Source organism: Triturus cristatus, chromosome 5_1 (genome assembly GCF_964204655.1).
Source record: "Triturus cristatus chromosome 5_1, aTriCri1.1, whole genome shotgun sequence".
In the NCBI taxonomy this organism is placed as follows: domain Eukaryota; kingdom Metazoa; phylum Chordata; class Amphibia; order Caudata; family Salamandridae; genus Triturus; species Triturus cristatus.
The window spans coordinates 575633808-575655650 of NC_140587.1; the positions used below are offsets into that span (position 1 = coordinate 575633808).

Below are 21843 nucleotides of genomic sequence, written 5' to 3' on the forward strand. Positions count from 1 at the left end.
TTTGTCAGTTAATCTTGGAAAATATACTAGCTGCAGAAGCTAATCCGAACGGTAGTCTTTTATGCATGTAAACACCAAAAGGGGTAACAAATGTAGTGAGAGGTTGAGACTCAATTGACAGTGGAATTTGATGATAGGCTGAACGCAAGTCAGAACGCAAGTCAATCGTGGAGAAGAACTTACGGCTACCTAATTTCGCCAACATATCATGAATTTTTGGAAAAGGATGAGCATCAACAACAATATAAACGAATATCACCAGAATGTTTTCGAGCAACTACAGCCGCAGAAATCCATTCTGAAGATTCAACTGGACAAATGATATTCTGAGAGCACAATATATCAAGATGTTTCTTGAGGTCATCTCTAACAGAAAGAGGAACAGGCCGTACTTTTTGAACCACCGGAGTCACATTATCTTTCAACCTGATTGTATGTTCAAAGTTTTTAACTAGGCCTACATCATTACTGAACATAATTTTGTATTTTTCAAACAACAAGTTAAGAGTGGGATTTTGTGTTATGTTGTCACAAATAGACATGACAGGAAAATCACCCAAAACAACAGGTTCGGGATGTCCAGGCTTGAGTAAAATACCTAAACTAGCTTGGTCACGACACCCCAAAATGTCTCTGCCATCCCATCCTCGTCGCCAAATAATGTAGTAAGGGATATAGTCGAGTAATCCAGGAAGAGTCAGCAGATTATTAGGAAATGAAGTTTTATTCATGAAACAAGACCCACGACTGATCGCAGTAAAATCCAACAGCAATCTGACCATTCAGTTTACATTCCAGAACCCAGTGATGTCAACCCCAATTGAAATGTAAACACATTCTTAAAGACACATTGCAGCATTACTTATATATTATCATTTACTACAATACTACACCGGATACAGACAGGCATTCCAAGGACACAGTACTTTTCTGTGCTATGAAGTGAAAACGGGTGATGCAGTCAAGACTGAATAAAAAAAAAAAGAAAATGTTTCAGACATAATGCGTGGTGTCTGTAGCTTTCACTGCATCGTATTAGTTAGGTTTTCGCCATTTTCTTCAAAAACAAAAAAAATCGAACAACGCTCCCCAGTTCCAGTCAATATATTTTTCGCCAAGAATTTATTATCACCACCAAATTATATGTCCTGTGCCAGGTCCTGGTTCGCGTTCACCTTTTCCTCTTTTCTCCTCTTCTTTTCTTCTCGTTCCTTCGTCTTTATCTATTTCTAGCCTCTTCCTAACCCTCTTTCGTATTCCACCTCATCCTCATCGCCTCCTCTCCCCCCCCACCCCTCTTCTCACCTCTCTCCTCCTCTCCTTTCTCCTGGGCTCTCCCCCTCCCGTCCCGGCCGGTGCGCTCCCTGGCTGCCGCTGCTGCTGGGCTCTGTGTGTGTGACGTCGCTTCCTTCCAACATGGCGAGTGCAGGTCGCTGCTGATGGTGGAGCCGGCCATTTCCGTGTACCATTAATGCCCCGTGTAGCCCGGGCAGCAGAGGCTTTGACCCCGGTGTGCGCGCAGCCAGGCATGGCCCAGGGTGGGCGGTAAGGGTAGCGAGCGCCCACCTTTTCCGGGTGCGAGCGGAGCCGCCGCAGAGCGAGGGCAAGGCGCCGGAGGAGGAGGAGGAGGCCGGGGCTGCGGGAGGCAGGAGCCCAGCAACCGCAGCCCCGCCGCGCCCATGCATGAGGGCAAAAAGACCAAGAACATGTTCCTGACCCGCGCCCTGGAGAAGATCCTTGCAGACAAGGAGGTGAAGAAGGCACACCACTCACAGCTGCGGAAAGCCTGCGAGGTGGCGCTAGGTAAGAGAAAGAGAGAGGGGCGGCGGGACTCCACTCATACCCGGAAGAGGATTGCAGTCCAGTACTGTCACTACTGGATGCCCCTTCAACACTTCCTCTTGTCAGGACTGCTCCCGGTGAACCCTCGCCTCTGTCTGTCCTCTCCACACTCACCCCACATGTGCCCTTCCTTGTCGACATGTCACGTGTATAACCTTAACATTTCTATCCTGACAGGGGCCCCATCCACTGTCACCACTTCAACTCCACACTATCGATTCTCACCTGTGCATGCCTTCCTGATTTCGTGTTTTTTTTACAAGGTGCCCGCCCTCACCGCCTGCCCCTCACCTGTCTCTTGTCTGCCACATCACACAACTCGTTACTCAGTTACGTCTACCGTCACCCTTCACCTGCTACTGTCGTCTCATCCCTAGCTGATTCTCGCCTGTCATGTGTGCACTCTCACCCAACGTCTCTGTACCCTCACCCATGTCTCCTGTCTATCCTTACCCATGTCAACTTTTTACCTACACCACTAGCAACTATATGTGGAGTCCTCACTGCCGCCCACCTCTCCTGTCAGTGGAATCCTGCTCAGCACTCGATACTTCACACTTGTCCATCTTGACCTAACTCACCAAGTTTGTCAACCTCAAGCTACTTCCGGACCTAGTACTTCCCTCTACCTCCTGTTCTTCCCCCTGTTACCCAATGGCCAGTGCCATCTTTCCTACGTAATAGCCATACTCTGCACTAGACCTGCCACTGTCATCATAACCACACGCCCTTTTGATGCCTCCCTTGCTATCCACACTGTGTTTTCCCCAACCGCAGTGAACCCAGCCGTGGCTCTTTGACCTCTTTATGCCTTTTCTTCCTCACCTTTGACACCAACCCTGACCTTTGTTTTAATCCTTCCGGGACTATAGTGTTTGCTCTCTATGCGTCCTTTAGCACCCAATTGCTCTTACCCATTGTACCTCCTTCTACTGCGTTTCCGTACTCCTGGTGAACTTGCCATGTGCCCATCTGATGCCCTATTCATTAGACACCAGCCCCCGTTGTTGTTATCTGAGCCTGTGCTTAGTGTACCACCTTCTCAGTCATGCCACAGGAAGGTGCACTGTCTGTCGTTGTCCTTCCCTACTGTCAACATACTCCCTACCCCGCCATTCATCTCCTCGATGTCTTCGCCTGTCATTGCATTGTACTGTCTGCACGACACGCCGACTAAAAGAATGGGGCAGTCACAAAAGCACGTTGTAGCGAAGGGCCTGTTGTATTCGGCCAGCTTACTGGTGTGAGGTTTAGTTTTTCATCTGGTGTGGATATTTAACTGTTCGGAATATACCTTGCGGCTTCTCGGATGCTTTCGCTTCTTAGCCCCGAGCCATATGTTTGCCTTGAAATGATGATGCATTATTCGCTGAGACTCTGCGTGAGAGTCGCCGAGACCTGCCCAGTGACCATGAGATAATCCGAGCAGGCAAGAGGCTCGGCCCACTTAAACCCCCCGGGATGGGGGGCGGGTGGCTCCTGGTTGTTTTTGTTGATGGTTGAGTGTGTGTCAGGCAATCATGAGGCAGCTCTTTGTGGGAGGAGAAGGGCGGCAGTCACTGCTAGGAAGCACCTGCTGGTACTAAGTATTATTTCTAAACCTGCTGGATGTCAGAAGGGTTGAATCCGGAAGCGTGTTATAACGTTAGGATCGTGTGATACGATTTGTATTTTCAGCAAACTCATTCAGATAAATTGTAGAGAGCGACCGTGCATAGTAATTTGTGCACATCTGTTTGTAAACGATAACAATAACATTTGTACAATCTGTGAAAACCTGGATACTATTTTTGCTAGATCTATTGCCGCTGGTACAATGGAACTGCGGTGTGCATCCTTTGCCTGCAGGAAGCAGAGCGAGAGAGTAGCTAGCCAGGTCTGACAACCAACAAGAGAGACAGGCCTGTGGTACGGCAGGGTTACACAGAGCATGCAAAATTAATGCTGGTATCAAGTGAAATTATAAAAAGTTTGGTCCAGTAAAACGGTGCTGACTACCGTTTTTATCGGGCGGGGCATGCGGAGACGTGGGTGCCCTTTATTGCCGCTGCCAGGCTCGGGTGATGGGGGGAGGATAGAATGGATTGCAGAGCTAATGCGGTGTCACTGGTACACACCGCAGACAGGGGCCGGGCGCACAGCAGCTGTGCACCCGCTCGGCATTTTTAGGCTGTCGCAGATATGACTAATCACTGGACTGGAAGGCGGGATGCACCGTGTGTGATGATAGGATTAAGATATGTCAGAAACATACGCTATTTACAAAACAAAAAGCCGGTGTACTCCTGTTTTAATGCGCAGCTTAATGGGTCCTTATTCCATCCATGGCTGGCATTATTTGTGCCTGTAGAACTTACCACGTTAAGGGCAAAGGTTGGTTTTCTGTGTTTATATCCAGAAAGATCCCTTCTTTAGGAACATGTGAATAAATAATTATTAGTCTCACCCGAGTACACATGCAAAACCGCCTGCATCTGACATTACAATAGCTTTTTTCTAATACACCTGGTAACATTTATTTTTCCTGTTCAAGAAATAAGCATCCACTGTTCTCCGTCGTTGTGGCGTCAAAACAGACCTATATTTCCAGTCTTTTTCTGATGGGCACATCTGCTGATATTATTTGGGCACATGTTCCTATAATAGTGTGGATTTGAATCAAATGTTAGCTTAATTACTTTATGGAAAAGGACAGGCTCAAAACGCTTCGTTTACCGTTAAAATCCAAGCCTCAATTTCTTAGTACTAGTTAGTACATTTCCCTTTTGTGTTTTTTTTAACATAACTTTGTTGTGCCTCATCCACGTTCTAATCACAAGCGATTGGAAGCGTGACCCCCAGGTTTCTGACCTGCAAGTGTACACAATTGCACATGCAGTGGGAAAGCATTGTTGAGGTGCAACGCAATATCAGTTTGTAAGCGCCTAATAGTGAACATCTATATCTGTCTATATGTATGCCTGGCAGGCATAGTGAAATACTCGTCAGTCTTCCCTAGACCTCATCCAGGTCTATATCCTATGCCCTTAAAGGGCAGAAGTCTCCAAGGCGGCACTTTGACATGCTTATTGCCGTCATGAAGGCCTGCTTCCCAATGGAGATGACCATTCTGGAGTCGCAGATGTTTACTAGGAGGTATGCAGCCGTGACCAGAAAATATAATGTACCCGAGGTTGACTATAGCTAGCAGCCTAAAATGGATATCCCATATTTGAAAATCAATAGAGAAATATGGGCACTGAAACGCTATCTAAGGCTTGCTCGTTCACATGGCAGTTGCCTCTCGTGACTGATTGACCAAGTAAATTCATGCCAAGGTCGGAAGGCTAACTGCTTATGGAGCTCAACTATGGGACTTGGAGAAATGTACAACAAAAATAGGCGTCCATGAAAGAAAGTGTTGTAAACCACTCCTCATGCTTGCACCAGGCTTTCCCACCATTGCCTGGATTGCGACATTGGCTTCACCTCCATTAAAAAAGATGCCAAATATCACTTACTAATATGGACTTAAAAGACTGAAGGCTACTGAGAGAAAACATAGTGGACAAAGTCCGAAAGAACTATTCGGAATTTCAGAATTTTGTTTATTCATGTTTGATTTAATAAAAATCATTACATGTGGGTAAACGGGATGACGCCGTTGCCCATAAAAACAGATAGCCAGTCCAGTAATTAAAAGCCACTTAAAAAGTTTTACAAAAAATCATTAAAATCGGGAGTTTTTTGTTGTTGTAAAATGGAATAATAAATTAGAAAGATTTATCTTAAAGATAAGATAAGACAAGTGTATAAGTGCAATTTATGCAGTCCATATAAAGGTATAATGCTGGTTGAGTTTAACAGATGGTGCGTTAGGATATGCATTTTATCAGATCTTAATGGGTGCTTGAATGGTCCTCTGCAGGAATGTCTCTTCTCCTACCTTTATCAATGGTTGCAGTGCTAGGCTGTGTCCGGGGCTGCTTAGATGATGTTGGTGAATTTTCCCAACCTTGTGACGATTTTTGTGCTGTGTTGGTGAAGCATAGGTCTGATACTTCCCTGCAGCGTCTATGGGAGTCACCCCGACAAAGTGGAACTATGAGACAATGTCAATCGTTCGCAAAGTGGGGGCAGCAGCAGATGTAGCCTATACTCAAGGTGGTAGTTGCATAGCCTGCACAATTGCTGCCCATCTTTGCGTGGCTAGAGAGGATTGAAACATTCATGACTTGGAAGAGCTAGCAGCCTCATGTAGATGATTTTGTTGAGAGACTGCAGTCAAAGGGGGTGTTCAAAGTATGGTTGCGCTTTTCCCATGATGTACGAGGCATCCAGAGCCTCAGAGAGGGTCTTGTGTTGAAGCTTTTCGATGTCCCTTTCGTATGATGCTTGAGTGGTTTGCTCGTTTATTGTTTTTCTCCACATTGACAGGGGGATGGCGGGATTGGACAAGTTTGTTTTTTCGACTTTTAATGTGCTGGTGCCTAATTGCAGTTGCGAGTACCGTGGGGAAAGCTCGTTGACAAATATGGATTGTGATTGAGCTTTCAGTGATAGCGCTGGGGCGCGCAGGATGCAAATGAAATATTTCACTAGGTCTCCTAGACAGTGGAGGTCTGCGCTTACCAGGCTCAGCTCCAGCCTCATCCTGGCCCTCCTTGTGTGCCGTATGGACGGAGAATATTTTTTGTATGCCGTTATTTGGTAGTTTGTAAGGCGTGGGCCCGCTTTACCTGGGAAGGCTAGATGAGCATAGGACAATGCTGGCAGCAGCTTGGCAAGTAAAACGTTTGGCTGTTGGGCTGTGTAGTTGGCAGTTTAAACAACACCGGCTGGGTATGACCCTGGCTCCCTTGGACCTAAGGTGTTTGAGATGAGCCGCTTGATTTGTCCTTGCGGTAAACCAAACACCCAGGTTGCTGTAGCTGGTGCAGGTTTTAATTCGCTGATCTCCTATTTGCCAGTGCACGGATTACTTTCATGGATAGTTTCCAAAGACCATTACTTTGGTTTTTGACTGATTCACCAGGAGTTTGTTCGTCATGTTATACGTGTTGAGGGCTGTATGTAGACCTGTTCTTGTTTGGTTCATGATGAAAATGTCATTAGCTTAGTGCATAATCTGGAGGCTTAGGCACCCAAATTTTGGGGTAACTAGAATTGCGACTACTAGAGTTTCTGGCAGATCAGCAGTGTAGAGATTGAAGAGCAGCGGGGCTAACACACAGCCTTGTTTTAGGCCATTGTTTGATGGAATATTTGCAGTCACTGTCGTAACACTGGTTTTGATCCTGACCCAGCTCCCCTGGCGAAGAGACATTATTGCTGTGAGAAGTTTGGGGTGGATCCCCCAGGAGTGTAACTTGGGCCACAACATTCCCTGTCGGCTCTATCGAACGCCGCCCTGTAGTCCAAGTAGCAGCAGAATAAAGGTAGCTGCTTCTCCTGAGTGGCTCTCCACACCTATTATGCCAGCGCTATTATATTGTCTGTTGTTGAGCAGTCTGATCTAAATCCTGACTAGGTATAGGGGAGGATGATTTTTTTCTGAGGCCCAGGTTTCCAATTCGGCCAGTATAATGCAGGCGTAGGCCTTAGCTTCGATGTCCAGTAGAGCTTTTAACCAGCAGTTGGCCAGGTTTGAATGGTCTACCTTTTTTTTGTGGATTGGATGGATAATTGATTCCTTCCATGCTGGTGGAATTGTAGCTGTAAGGAAGGCGTGGTTAAAGAGCATTGTGAGGAGCCCTGCCCAAAATGTTTGGGCTGATTTAAAGGCTACTGCTGGTATTCCATTGGGTCCTGGAGTGCCATCACTCCTCATTTGTTTGATGGATTTAGTTACTTCAACTTCTGACATTTCTAGATCCTGCGTATCTTGGGAATTTGATGTTTAAGTAGATTGGAAAGTTAGTTTCACCCGACTCTCCACTGAATAGCTTTTTGGCGTAGTTGACCCATATGCTCTCCGCTGTTCCATTCTCCTTGGGCTAGGCGTTGTTGCTAAGTTGGTTAATATATTTCCAGAAGAGGGCAGAGTTTTTCTCTTTGAGAAGGGTGAATATTTTAAGCCAGTCCGCTTCTCTCTGTTTGTTGCTTTGCACCCATATACTTTTCTTGAGGGCGTCTCGAAGGGTTATGATACCTTGGCCCTGGGCTGCATTGTCACCTCTTCATTTTGCCTTTAGGGCCTTTCGAAGCTACAGCTTACTTGCCAGCATCCCCCTTGCTTCATTGTACTGAGACCGGGTTGGTTGCTTTGGGCGGGCATCCGGTGTTCCCTTCAGCACAAGATGTAAGTCATTTAGGAGAGCGACCCAATGTTCTAGGAGGGCCTCAGGGCTGCGAGTTGTTTCTAGATGTTCATTGTTAGTTAACCAGATGGTCAGTTTTGGGTCCAGCTTTGCGGTCCATTTAATTCTGCGTAGCACTTTGCCAAAATCTTTTCCCGTGGGTGCTCCGATTGATATGAGCTTGCATGCTGCCTCCATGGAAAGTCAGGACGCTCTGAGGGGTCTGTGGCCACTCTTTTCCTGGTCCTCAATATCAAATTCGCGGAAGTGTTGGGCTAACAGGTTACTGACAAATATGAAGTTGATGGTTGAGATGTTCCTGTTTGTAGGCAGCGGAAGCCATGTTTGGTCCTAGGCTTGTTTGAGGTTGTGACTGGAGTGTAGGGAGTAGTTGTCAAAAAAGGTTTGCAGATGAATGGCCTCATTAGGTAATTTGTAGTCTTTTGATTGCTTGCCAAGCCATCAGTTGTTGAAGTCCCCTGACTATGAGTGGGATATGATGTGGATATTTGATGAGGAGATCTCCTATAATGTCCACCTGGTTAAGTGCTTTTTTTCCTGATACAATGCAGGGTTAATGTAACAATTAAGTAGAAGCGGTTGGTTTTGAGTTTTTTTAAATTCCATTGATGATTAAAGTTTGTGTCCCGTGTGAGGATATTGCAAATGTGGGGACGTCCACCGTTCGTGCATGTTTGATGCATACAGGGAGGCCACCAGTGGAGCCCCTAAAATGTTACGTCTGATGGCAGAGTTGTGAATTTCAAAGTACCCTGGTAGAAATGTTGCAGTCATTGTCCATGTCTCCTGGAGGCAGATGATGTCACTGCTTTGAATGTAATCTAATGCAGAGCTTGCTTTAGTCAGTTTCCGGATGACTGCCACATTCCAGGAGGTGATAGATTTGTGTTTTAGGTCATTCAAGTAGCTACCAAAGTTACAACTGGGTGGCTTAGGTATGCCGTCTTGAAGGGTGATCGCCAAACTGGACCTGGTGTCCGAGTTGATTGCTGACATGGAATTGCTGGAGTTGACGAACCTTTGAACTGAAGAGCATATCATTCTCAGAGCTTTGTGTTGAAAGGGCTTGTCGAAGAGATGTTTTCCTGCGAGGGTGCTGTTGGTGCATCTTAAGATGGAATAAGTCGGTGGTTTTAGGAGCTTGATGTTTAGGACATGGGGATATCTGTCTTGGGGCGGATGCTTGATATCGATACCCCAGTCCGCCAGTTGGTTGGCTTCGCAAAGCATTGCCAGCTGGTGTGACTGCTGATACAGCGCAACCAGGGTGGACTTGCCATGGGTGTCCCCGGGTAGGCACTGTAATTTGACCCATGCAAGGTCCGCCGAACTGTGCGCCAGCGATGGTATGTAAGTCATTAGTTGGAGTATGTTGCCCCTGTTTAACATATTGTGGTGACCTTTGACGTGATATCTCGGTGTAAGAGCCACTTCGGCCGTGCCTTGCTCAGACTTCAAGTGACTGTTGCTCAATGTTTTGGCACCTTTAGCATGGCCTTCGGGGACTGCTGCAGCTTGGAGTGTTAGAGGTAGTCCGTGTGTAATGGTGCCATGGTGCCAGGGATGGCATCTGGCGGTGTTGAGTAAAGTTATTATATTCTATGTTATGAGAGACTTGTGTGCAGACATAAGTCTGGGTCCCTGTTTTTGGTGTGATTGATATAATTCTAGGGGCAGGGCGTGTCCTTGTATCTTTGACTTCAGTTGGATAGGCAGAATGCCTTGGGGGCTGGCGGATGCCCTTTCCCTGCAGGGGAGAATGGCAGCAGAGGCCCGACCAAAACTTGCCCTGCACCCTGTTTCGTCCGCTGTTTTTTTTTATCTGTTGGTTGTTGAAGCGTGGCCCCTTCGTGGCTGAACTTTAGGCTTGTTGCCGAAGGGCTTTGCTGTAAAAAATTGGGTAGAGAAGGAGGGCTAGCCGGCTGCTTCTGTTGTGTGTATTCAACCGAGAAGAGAGACCGCTCGGTTATTAGCTTGTGCTCTTTTTTGTAGATTTCTCAGTTTTCTCTTTGCCTTCCTGGAAAGTGGGCCTTCTGTCAACTTTGGGCTCAATGAGCCTTCTGACTCTTCCTCAGGTGGGCATCTAATGAAAGAGCTGTGCCCAGCGGCTGGTGGTGCTAAGTTCTCTGTTGCAGTGCGTGTGTTGTAAAGTTGGTGGCGATGATTATGATACACTTTATGGTGAATTGGTTGGAAGGTTCAATAGCAAATTCAAGGTTGGCTGGGATTGATTACAGGCTTGGAGGAGGTGATCCTCTAATATCGCCAATTGAGTCGGCCAATGAGGTCAGAACCGTTGGAAGAGTTGCCCACTGATCGATGATTTCTGCTCAGGAGATGAGCAGTGGCTTTGCGAGGTGTTAGAAATGGGGATCTCTAGTTGGCAGCGGCTGGCACCGAGGTCCAAATAGGGATCCTTCTTCCTAAGTCAGAGTAAGGGGCTACACCCTTTGACAACCCCTGCTCAGCCCTGTGGTAATGTAGCACCAGCAGACAGGCCCATCTCAGAGGCAGTGTCTGAAGCATTTATGACCATACACAATAACGCAGGAAGGACGTTACAAACGGACACCACAAGTAGTTATAGAAAAATAGTTATCTTTATATAGACTGAACACGATCCTTAAAAGCACTCAAGAAACTACAATGCACATAATTACAGATTCACTTCAAAAGCAATCAAGGCACTCAAAAAGCGCGTGGAACGAACTTAGTTCGAGGCCGGGGTCCACGCGACCCGGTGAGGCACAATGTGCCTGAGATTTAAAGTGGGCATGGCACGCAGCCTCACAAGGAAGCCGCGGTGATGACAGGTGTCCTCGCAGCGGCCACAGCTCCCGGCTGTAGCGATCCGCAGCGGGCACTCACGATAATCCTGGGGCGGGGCTTAAGGCGGGCACCCAGCGTTACACGCAGGTGGTAACAAGATCCTCGAAGTGGTGACTAGTGTGGGCACTCAGCAGCACAGCTCCTCAGCTGCAGCCGCCCCCACTAGCGATGGCGATGATTCTCGTAGGACGGCAAATGCGGGCACTCAGCGGCACGGCTCCTCAGCTGCAGCGGCCCACAATAGTGATAGCGATGATTTTGGTAACACAGGCAAATGCGGGCTCTCAGCGGCAACAGCTCCTCAGCTGCGGATGCCCACAATGGCGATAGCGATGACTTGGGTAACACAGGCAAATGCGGGCTCTCAGTGGCAACAGCTCCTCAGCTGCGGCGGCCCACAATAGCGATGATTTTCGTAGTACGGCAAATGTGGGCACTCAGCGGCACAGCTCCTCAGCTGCAGCGGCCCACACTAGCGATACGATGACTTTCAGCCCGCGTTCCCCGCAGTAGAACCTAAGGCTCTGGAATTCTCAACAGAGGCCTCACCTGCGAGTAGAGTTCCCCTCAAATAGGAATCCGGGCGGCTGATGGGTGAAGTCTAATGTCCCTGAGACTTCAGCAGGAGGCAAGCTCAAATCAGGCCCTTGGGTAGTTGCTTCAGCAAGATGGATGACAATTTCGAAGTCCTTTCCCTCTAGTTATACAGACAGAGTTTCGTCTTGACATCCAGAAGTAACACACCGTGTAGGGGTTTTAGCACAGATCTTTATACCCCAAAAGTCTTTGTTCTCAAAAAGTCACAAACCACTGAACCCAGCCAGAACCAGTTTGGTCTCGTCCTGGAGCACTTTGTCTACAAGGCTGCATCCTGCCTTTCAGGAAGAGGGGGTATGCTATCAGACGCACAGTGGGACGTGGAGCCCATCATTCACCTGCTCAGATCAAAGAATCACCCCTCCCCATACTCCAACTGCAGATCTCTCTATTCAATCCGGGTCAGGCTCAGCCTGCCCTGTCCCTCCAAAACCAGACAGCCAATAGACATAACAGCAGAGCACACTGGAAGGTTTAGGCAAGAAAATACCCACTTTCTAAAAGTGGTATTTTTAACCACAGAATATGGAAATAATCTTCACTATCAGATTCACTTTAATATTCTGAGCTCAGGCATACTAAATTCGGCTTTCCTATCATGTTCCTTGGGTCAATTAGGATTATAGAAGGTAATGCAGTTAATTTACAATAGGGAGCATTCGCGCTGTGGCACTGAATGGCAGTGGCACAGCGCCCAGAGCATCTAACACCAGCAAACACAGAGGAGACAAAAGCGAAAAATGGAAGGGAGACCCACGCCAATGGTGCCAGGTCTAACACGTGTCCCCTCCAGCTGAAATGTGGGGAGAACTACCCACCCACTTGGGAGTTCTCATCACTAAGGCGGAAAAATCTGGACAGACCATCAGCATTGGCGTGCTCTGTACCAGGGCAGTGATCCACGGTAAAGTCCATACCCTGTAGGGAAATGGACCACCTCAATAACTTTGGATTCTCTCCCCTCATCTGCATCAACCATCTGAGGGGCCTGTGGTCTGTCTGAACACGGAAGTGAGTCCCAAACAGATATGGTCTCAGCTTCTTCAGTACCCAGACCACAGCAAATGCCTCGCGCTCAATTGCACTCCACCTCTGTTCCTGTGAAAGTAACCTCCTACTAATGAAGGCTACAGGCTGGTCTAGGCCCTCCTCATTGATCTGTGACAGAACGGCCCCCACACCATGCTCGAAAGTGTCTGTCTGGACAACAAATTCTTTTGAAAAGTTGGGCGCCTGAAGTACAGGTGCTGTGCACATGGCAGTCTTTAGGGCGTTAAAAGCTTTCTGACAGGTGTCACTCCAGTTCACAATCTTTGGCTGCTTCTTAGAAGTCAGCTCAGTCAAGGGTGCAACAATGTTGCCATACCCCTTGAAAAACCTCCTGTAATAACCCATGAGTCCTAAAAAGGCTCTCACCTGTGTCTGGGTCTGTGGGGGCTCCCAAGCCAGGATGGTTTCAATCTTGGGCTGTAGGGTCGCCACCTGGCCACTCCCCACCTGGTGTCCCAAGTACACCACAGAACCCTGCCCAAACTGGCACTTACTTGCCTTGATTGTGAGGCCTGCCTTTCGCAGTGCCATCAACACTTCCCAGAGTTGGTGCATGTGGTCCTCCCATGAGGAACTAAACACTGCGATGTCATCCAGGTATGCAGCACTGAAATCTTCCAGCCCAACCAACACCCTGTTGACCAACCTCTGAAAGGTGGCAGGGGCATTCTTCATCCCAAAGGGCATCACCCGGAATTGGTAGTGCCCACTTGGTGTGGAGAATGCTGACCTCTCCTTTGCCCCATCAGTCAAGGCGATCTGCCAATACCCAGATGTCAAATCAAACGTGCTAAGGTACTGGGCAGCCCCTAGCCGATCTAAGAGCTCATCAGCTCTGGGGAGCGGGTGCGCGTCAGTCTTCGTGACTGAATTGAGACCCCGGAAGTCCACGCAGAACCGAAGTTCTGGAGTGGCACCAGGAGCGGCAGCTTTTGGTACCAGGATCACAGGGCTGGACCAAGGGCTGCTAGAGGACTCCATCACCCCTAAAGCAAACATTTTGGAGCCCTCCTCCTTAATGCATGCCCTGACCCGGTCAGTCACTTGGTAAGCTTTGTGCTTAACAGGAGGACTGTCCCCAGTGTCTACGTCATGGACGCACCAATCAGTGACACTAGGCACCAGGGAGAACAGATCACTGAATTGCCCCAACAGTTGGTGACAATCGCTCTGCTGCTCAGGGGTCAGTGTGGTGGAGAGGACCACACCCTCCACTGACCCATCTTGTTCCTCTGCACACAGGAGGTCTGGAAGAGGCTCACTCTCCTCTTCAATTCCAGCATCTGTGGCCAGAAGCATGCCCACTTCAGACCTCTCAAAGTGGGGCTTCAGGCGGTTAACATGCAGGACCGGCAAGGGGTTCCTGGGAGACCGCAAGTCCACCATGTAGGTAACAGGACTCTTGCGCTCCACCACCTCAAAGGTGCCGGTCCACTTATCCTGGAGCACACAGGGCTCCACTGGGGCCATGACCCAAACCTTTTGACCAGGCTGAAACTCAATCAGAGTGGCATTCTGATCGTGCCAGCGTTTCATCTCTTCTTGGCTGGCTTCCAGATTTGCCTCAGCAAGTTTTCTGAAACGCAGAGTCTGGTTCCTGAAGGCCAGCATGTAAATAAACACATCCTGGGAAGGTTTCCTCGGAGATTGCTCCCAGCCTTCCTTGACCAGACTCAGAGGTACCGGTTTACCATAGAGCAGTTCAAAGGAAGTTCTCTTTGAGTGGGGGGGGGGGGGGTCTCAGGAACTCTTCAGGTCTAACACGAGGTGAGATACATATTCTTGATATCGTCAATTTTTTTTTATTCAGTTCCGCCAGGCGCAGGGCAATTGATTGTAATTAGTCTATTTGAAGTTCCATCTTCGAGATTGCCTGAGTAGAGCTTTGGCCGTTATGTATTGTGGGTTACTGGGTTTTGGGGACTCTGAGCCTGCCATTCTATATGAGTTTTCTGTGTTTTGAGTAGTGAATAAATATAATTTGTTTCACTGGGGGATCTAAACCGCTGCGGAGTGATCTCCAAGATTTGTTCTAGTTTAGTTTCTAGGTTTTGTAGAAATGATGATGTTGATTCTCCCAGTTCTTGTTTTTGTGGGACGTCTGGCGATTCTGGTGCGGTAGCTTGTGCTACGTTCTGGCGGGGAGATCGTGGGGGTTGGTGTATTTGGGCAGGAATTGTTCTAGTTTTTCTTGGCCCACTCAGTGCCGGCTGAGATCTGTCGGTAGAGAATGATTGGATATCCATTAAGGCGCGGCTCGTGCTGGCATTGGGCCCAGTGTCTGGCCCAGAAGGTGGTGGAGTGGGTCTGTTGGCACTCTCCCATACTTGGGCAGGAATGGGATCGGCACTTCATCGTTGCTGGGCATGGGTCGTGTGAATCTAAAGAGAGGTGGACCTGTGGGCTTATTGTAGGGAGCGCCTCCTTTTTGCTGCATGAGTTGTTGTGAGGGAGGACTGCTCTGACTGAAGTGATGTTTTGAAGCACAGATATTTCTTGATCGGGCCTACAGCAGTAATCTTGGGATTGCTCTGCTTCTTGAGTGGCCCTTGGACCTGATCTTTGTCCTGGGCGGTCGTGGCCATTATGGGGGAATCTCCAGAGAGCGAGCCTGTGCCCTAGTTCCTGTCTGCGGCTGACTTGGACCGAGTGAGCAGTTTCCTTTTTGTCATCTTCGTACTGTAGGGCTTGAGTTTGTGTGGCGGCAATAAGATTCCTGTCTGTGTCCCAACACTAGTTTGTCTGAATTTGGGTTTGTCAAGAGCATGAGATAAGAGAATTTTCTCTGTGCCCCTCCAGGAGGTTCGCAATCGGACTCAGTGTTTCGGGGCTTTGCCTTGATTCAAGGTGTATAGTAAGTGCCGGCCGGGTAGCTTTTTGGCTGTTACTTTGTAGATAGTCCTTGGTAGGCCTGGAATTTAGACAAGTCCGATAGTTTTGGTCAGTGGTGTATCCCAAGCTGGTGCCTCGATGATTGAGGTAGCTGTGGTCTGTTCTAAATTGAGCCTGGAGTGTGAAGTGCTTAATTAAACTTAACTGAGAGTTGTGCCGCTCTCTGGTGCTGTTGAGAGGAAGGCGAGGCCTCTCCTAGGTGGATGGGGTGGAGGGCTCGAGAGGTTGGCCTGGCCTCCTACCTCCCATGAGAGCTTTTGGCAGAACAACAGGTTTGAGCTGTTCAGGGTGTCAGATTCCGCTCTCCCGGGGTTAGGATGGCTACTGATGCCCTATTGTCCTCTTGGGCACGTGGTGATCCTGGTGAGAGCCTGGGATGTGCCTGGAGCCACTTGATGTGAGAGTTTATGGCTAGTGGGGGTGCACATGGAGGCTGCAAGCCACACTCGGGCTATCCGAGCTGCTCCTATGGGCACCCGTGCCCGCGTTTCGTGGCAGCCGGCTACTGCTGTGGAACTTGCATTCACGCTCTCTAATGTAGATGGAGGAGTCTGGCTCTAAGGAGTGCGTTCTGAGGCAGCTATGTGGCTCTGCACCATCTTCGTGCTGTTTCTGGGGGAGTGACCCCCCCCCCCCCATCGGGATGTCACTGTTGTTTGGCTTTGCTGAGAGAAGTATGGGTTTTGTCCTGTTTTACTGTGAGGGTCAAGGTTGGCAGTATGGGCATCTCCACGGCGCGAGAAGCGCCGGCCTGGTGCTGGATGCTTGCGCGCTAATTGAGGGAGTCCCGCGGCTATTGCTCTAGCTGCCCCATTGTTAGTGCCGCTCGTCACTGGGAAGGGCAAAGATGGTGCAGGAGCGCGAGGGCGGGAGAGCTCCTCCCTGGATTGCCTGGGTCGCGGCCTCAGCCCTCCTGTCTCCAGGTTACCCAACTCACTGGCTTGCCGACTGTCTCAACACTACTTCCTGTTCCCAGCCTCGAGGGGCAGCTCTCTGCCTTCAGGCATTACCACGGCATCCTCCTGTGACACAGAACGGAACCGGGAGGATGGTAATATTTTGCGAAAAGGAGCTGAAACTGGAACCATTTCTTCACGTAAAACGAATCACTCTGGCTTGTCTTGTTTCAGTCTGCTGTCCCAAAAAAAGAATTAACATGACTGTATCAAAAATCTTCCTAAACCTCCATCTGAGGCAAGATTAAAGTACTGGAGAAATTCAGTCCAGCAGATCTAACTGGCCTATTCGTCATATTACAATGTTCACAACCCAAGGTGAAGACCCTAACAAATTTTAGAGAGGGAGAGAAATTATTTTCCATGGCAAAAGTAGAGCCCTATTGCTGATATCCCTGCTCAAGAAAAAGAAGCATTGGCAAAGCCAATAGATCTCGCCTTTGCAAGAGCTATTGGGTTTGCCAATGTGTTTTAGCACTGTTGTACACCAGCTTGGCTCCTGTTCAGCATGGCTAAAAGTTAGTGGCTTAGAGGAGAGTGGTGTGGAATGTCATAGAGTGGAATGGCGAAGAGTAGAGTTTTGTGGAGTGGCATAGAGTGTAGTGTGTTGGAGTGCCATTGAGTGGGGTCGAATAAAGTGGCGTACAGTGGAGTAGAGTGCATTGTCCTAGAGTGTTGCATAGTATTGTGCCATAGAGTGCAGCTGCATAGAATTCAGCAGTATACAGTGCAGTTTTGTAGATCGGAGTGCAGTGGTGTAGAGTGCAATGGCATAGAATAGAGTGGCGCAGAGTGCAGTGGCACAGAGTAGAGTGTTGTAGAGTGCATTGACATAGAGTTCTGCAGAGTATAGTGAAGTGGAATGCAGGGGCATAGAATTGAGCAGCGTAAAATGCAGCACCATAGAATGCAATGCTGTAGATTAGAGTGGTGCATAGTAGAGTGCAGTGGTTGATAGTGGTGTGGTGCAGTGTAGAGTGGCTTAAAGTGCAGTGGCATTGATTCGATTTCAGTGGCAGAGAGTGCAGTGTTGCAGATGCAGAGTAGAGTGGTGTAGAGTGCATTGGCATAGAGTACAGTCAAGCAGAGTAGAGTGCGGTGTTGTGGAGTGCGGTAGCGTAGAGTAGATTGTTTCAGAGTAAAGTGAAGTGGCGTAGAGTGTAATGGTGTAGAGTGAAGTGTTGTAGAGTGCAGAATAGATTAGAGTGGCATACAGTGGATTGGCATAGTGTTGAGTGTTGCAGAGTAAAGTGCATTTGACATAGAGTACAGTTCAATAGAGTGCAGTGTTGTGGAGTGGAGTTGTGCAGAGTAGATTGGAGTAACCTAGACTGAAGCAGTGTAGAATGCAGTGGCCAAGCCTGCAGTGCTGTAGAGTAGAGTGACATAGTGCATTGGCAAAGACTACACTAGAAAGGCGTAGTGTGCAGTGATGTTAGTGGTGCATAGTGGAGTAGAGTACAGTGGCCTGGAGTGGTGCAGAGTTGCGTGGAGTGGTAGAGTGGGGTATGTATGGTCTGGTAGCACACTGCCATTACAGATAATACATTTTCAATTGAAATGACCATTACATTTGCACAGACATACAGTTTTACTAATAAAACTATACAGCTCACAAGCGATAATGTGTGGAAATGGCATACCGAGTGTAATGATTTTTGTTGATCATGTTAAAGTAGAATTAACAAAAAATGTGCTGCGTGTTTGCGCTCATAATTCTGAAATATTCTAAAATACTTGCACAGTTTATTTAAATGTTGTGTGCTAGAAAAAACTCTTGTCCCTTCGCAATATCCAGCAAGATTGTCACATAAATCCTCACAATTTGAAGTATGAGAAAGGAAAGTAAACACCAAGCTCCCTTGGAAGACAGAGCCTGTCATTTGACCTCTGACTTTGAATGCACAGCAAATGTGACAAGATAAGAACAAAAATTACAGGCCTGTTCACAGAAAGAAGCACTTGTGGAAGAATACAAGGTCAATTGGGGTGAAAAGGCTTTGCTCCTTGAGAGGGACAAACTCACCCTCGACAGTCTAAAACAAATAAAGCCAGCAAATAGAAAGCTAGAAAATGTGAGTTACAAACCACAAAGCCAATGGTAAATGCATTCCCACGGAAGCTTTCTGAATGTCCCTAGCAAACCAAACAGCTTCGACATAAAAAATTGTTGTTTCAGTAGAGTGCCATTGTAATCAGGTAGGAGACCTGTCCCGCTTCCTGCTGAACTGCTCTCATTACATATCAATCGGAGGAAATCTGATAAAGCGTATCTCAATTAAACAGCAGTTAGAGACTGATAATGTGATTTAATTCTACTTGTTCACCGATCTTTCCAAGGCCACAACAAAACTTATGGGCCTGTATGTGGGAAAGAAGGGAAAAGACTCATAAGAACAGACCACTGTACTGAAACTATGACCAACAACTTAAAATCCGCAGATCATACATTTAAATGAACTCTGAAATGAACTATGTTGAAAAATGGCCCTCTCTGCAGGGTCACCTGCAAACTGTTTGCCTGCCTTCCACTTTTTTTTTTTACCTCCGTTTTGTTGGCCTTAAAACTTTGAGCACCTTACCACTGCTAACCAGTGCTAAAGTGCCTACATTCTCTCCCTTAAACATGGTAATATTGGTTTATCTCCAATTGGCATATTTAATTTACTTATGAGGCCCTAGTAAAGCGCACTACATGTGCCCAGGGCCTGTAATTTAATTGCTACTTGTGGGCCTGCAGCATTTATTGTGCTACTCACTTAAGTAGCACTCTTGACATTGCAATCACTTAAGGAGCCCTCTAACCATGCACCAGGCCTGCCATTGCAGAGCCTGTGTGTGCAGTTCACACTGCCATTTGACCTGGAACATAAACCCTTTGCCACGCCCAATCCTTCCCCTTTGTAGACATAAGTAACCCTAAGGCAGGCCCTAGACAACCGAGAGTGCAGGGTGCAATCCACTTAAAAAGCAGCCCATGTACTTTTAAGTTTACATGTCCTGGTAGTGTAAGAACTCTTAAATCCGTTTTCCTGGTAGTGAAAAACTCTCAAATTCATTTTTCACTACTGCGAGGCCTATCTCTCCCATAGGATAACTTGAGATTACCTTATTACATTGTATAAGTGTAATTCCCAATTGTGAAGAGATAGTGTCTCTGGAATCACAATGTAAAATCCAAACTTATGGTGAAGTCAGATTTTAAATTGCAATTCTGAAAATGCCACTTTTAGAAAGTTGGCATTTTCTTACTTTAGCCATTTGGTACCTGCTCTTCGTCACATAAATGGGGTAGGTGACATCTGGGCTTTGTGTATTCCCCCTAGACAATGGGAACCTATGTGTGACTTGATGGGCCATCCTTGCAGGATGGGAGGGAGAAGCTGGACCCAGCCTCACTTACGCCTGAATAGGCTGTGTCCTGTTTCCATACAAAGGGCTGCACCCCTCCCCCATAGTAAGTCTGGAGCCAGGGCAGGAAAGAATGACCTTGTGCACTTCAGTGGCATGTTTTTGAAGCCCCCCCCCCCATTTCAAAGACAACTCGGTGTAAGTATTGGACCTCTGACACCACCACTTCAGTACACTTCTTGACCTGTGCCGACTCTGCCAGTAAGGACTGCTGTGCTGCTGAAGATCTGCCACTCTGCTGGACTGCTGCTTTGCTGGACTCCTGCCTTGTTGTGCTTTCCTGCTGACTGCTGTGCCCCTGCCTGGGTGAGAAGGACTGGACCTGCATCACTTGAACCCAGAGTGACTCCAAAGGCTAGCTGACTGGCCTCCTGATCTGAAGCCTTGGAGACATAAAAGATGTCCAACCTCCCTGCTTCTGCACCTGGACTCTGACATCTTGGAGTCTGCCCTGTCAAGTGGTGCCACCACAGCCCGGGATCGTTGAAATTGGGCCTAAGGTGTTTGTTGCAGCAGAATCCATGCATCTTCTGTCAAACTGACACATCACCGCTGCTGCGCAAATACGAACCGGCGCATCACCTCTGTTGTGTTGATCAGAACTGGAGAATCGCCTCTGTTGCGTGGATTAGCACAAGCGCATCGTCTCTGCTGCATGGATTCAACCCGACACATTTCCTTCTGAATCTCCAATGTGCACTGCTCTCCCCGCCTCAAGTGCTTCGCATCCCCGTTGCTGGCTGCCTCAACAACAGCGAATCGCCACATCGCAGCTCACCGCTCATTGATGCTGACGCGTTGCCGCTGTTATGCGGATTAGGAGCAATGCACCACCGCAGCTGCATGGATTGGCACTGAAGCATCGCCTCTGCTGCACTCCGCATCTTTGTCATTAAACCAACCAGGATTAAGGTACTTTTGTTAAGCTGGCCTCACTGGATCCCTGTATCCGGCCCGCGCTCTATCGCCGTCAGCCTGAACTTTTAACATTGCCTTGGTATGGCACAACAGATATCCCAAATAAGCTCTTATTGCTTATAAGCACTACTTTACAGTTTATTATTTAAAAATAATTTTCTGAAGTTCTACTTATTGGATATTTGCCGTTTTGTTCTTGTTTCATTTATTAAATTAAGTTCTATTATTCTAACTTGATGTGGATTCTTTTTGAATGGTGTTTGAAGTGTTGGACAAATACTTTACCTCTAAGTTAAGCCTGAATGTTCTGTGCCAAGCTACCACAGGGTGAGCAAAGGTTAATTTAGGGTTTGCTTGCTTCTTACCCTGACTAGGATTGTGTTTGCTGCTTGATTAGGACTCATACCCCAGTTAACCTACAACCCAATTTCTAACAAACGTTTGTTTTTATCTATTGTCCTTCTCCTTCATTTTTCCCTTTTGTCTTTGCATGTGGAGATTTTCTTTTACCTCTATTTTTTTTGATTTTCTTGTGTGTAAGGCTCTTTTACGGAAAGCGCCTATTAATAAGCAGTCTTCTCAAGACCAACTCACTGACTCATACACCCTAAAACTAGGTGACAGAGGTCACAAAAGGTGGTTGCTTAATCATGTGTATTACTGCCAGGGAGGTCTGCCATCCTACGGAAATGAATAACAATTGTTCGCTTCGGTTGATATTTTCAGCCTAAATCTCCTAGGCAATGTATTATATTTATAAAACAATAAATTGTGTTTATACAGTTAATTTTTTTCTCTGTATAAAGTTCTCTTCAGTATATATGATCACATTGCTTGAGCTCCAAAAAATGACGTAGTGAACGTGAATAGTGACTTTGTGAAAGATTGTTAGTTAGTGTTGTTCACAAAATATATGCAACATATACATACATTTCGCTATGGGCTGATAAAGTTATAGATTCCCAGCAGGACTCAAAATCAGAGTACAATGTATAATAAAGTAAAATAGATCATATCAGTCCACGAATCAAAAACACTTTTTGCAGCGT

At 47.4% G+C, this 21843-nt stretch overlaps 1 protein-coding gene across 1 annotated transcript in view; it reads left to right on the plus strand.

The window, feature by feature from the left end:
* Positions 1-1342: 1342 nt before the first annotated feature.
* The window catches only part of ARFGEF1 (ARF guanine nucleotide exchange factor 1), a 1069199-nt gene continuing 1048698 nt past the window's right edge, over positions 1343-21843 (plus strand). The window contains exon 1 of the mRNA XM_085605493.1: positions 1343-1803. Coding sequence (XP_085461619.1) covers positions 1680-1803 — 124 coding nt within the window. The 5' untranslated portion in view covers positions 1343-1679. The remainder of the gene's footprint in view (positions 1804-21843) is intronic.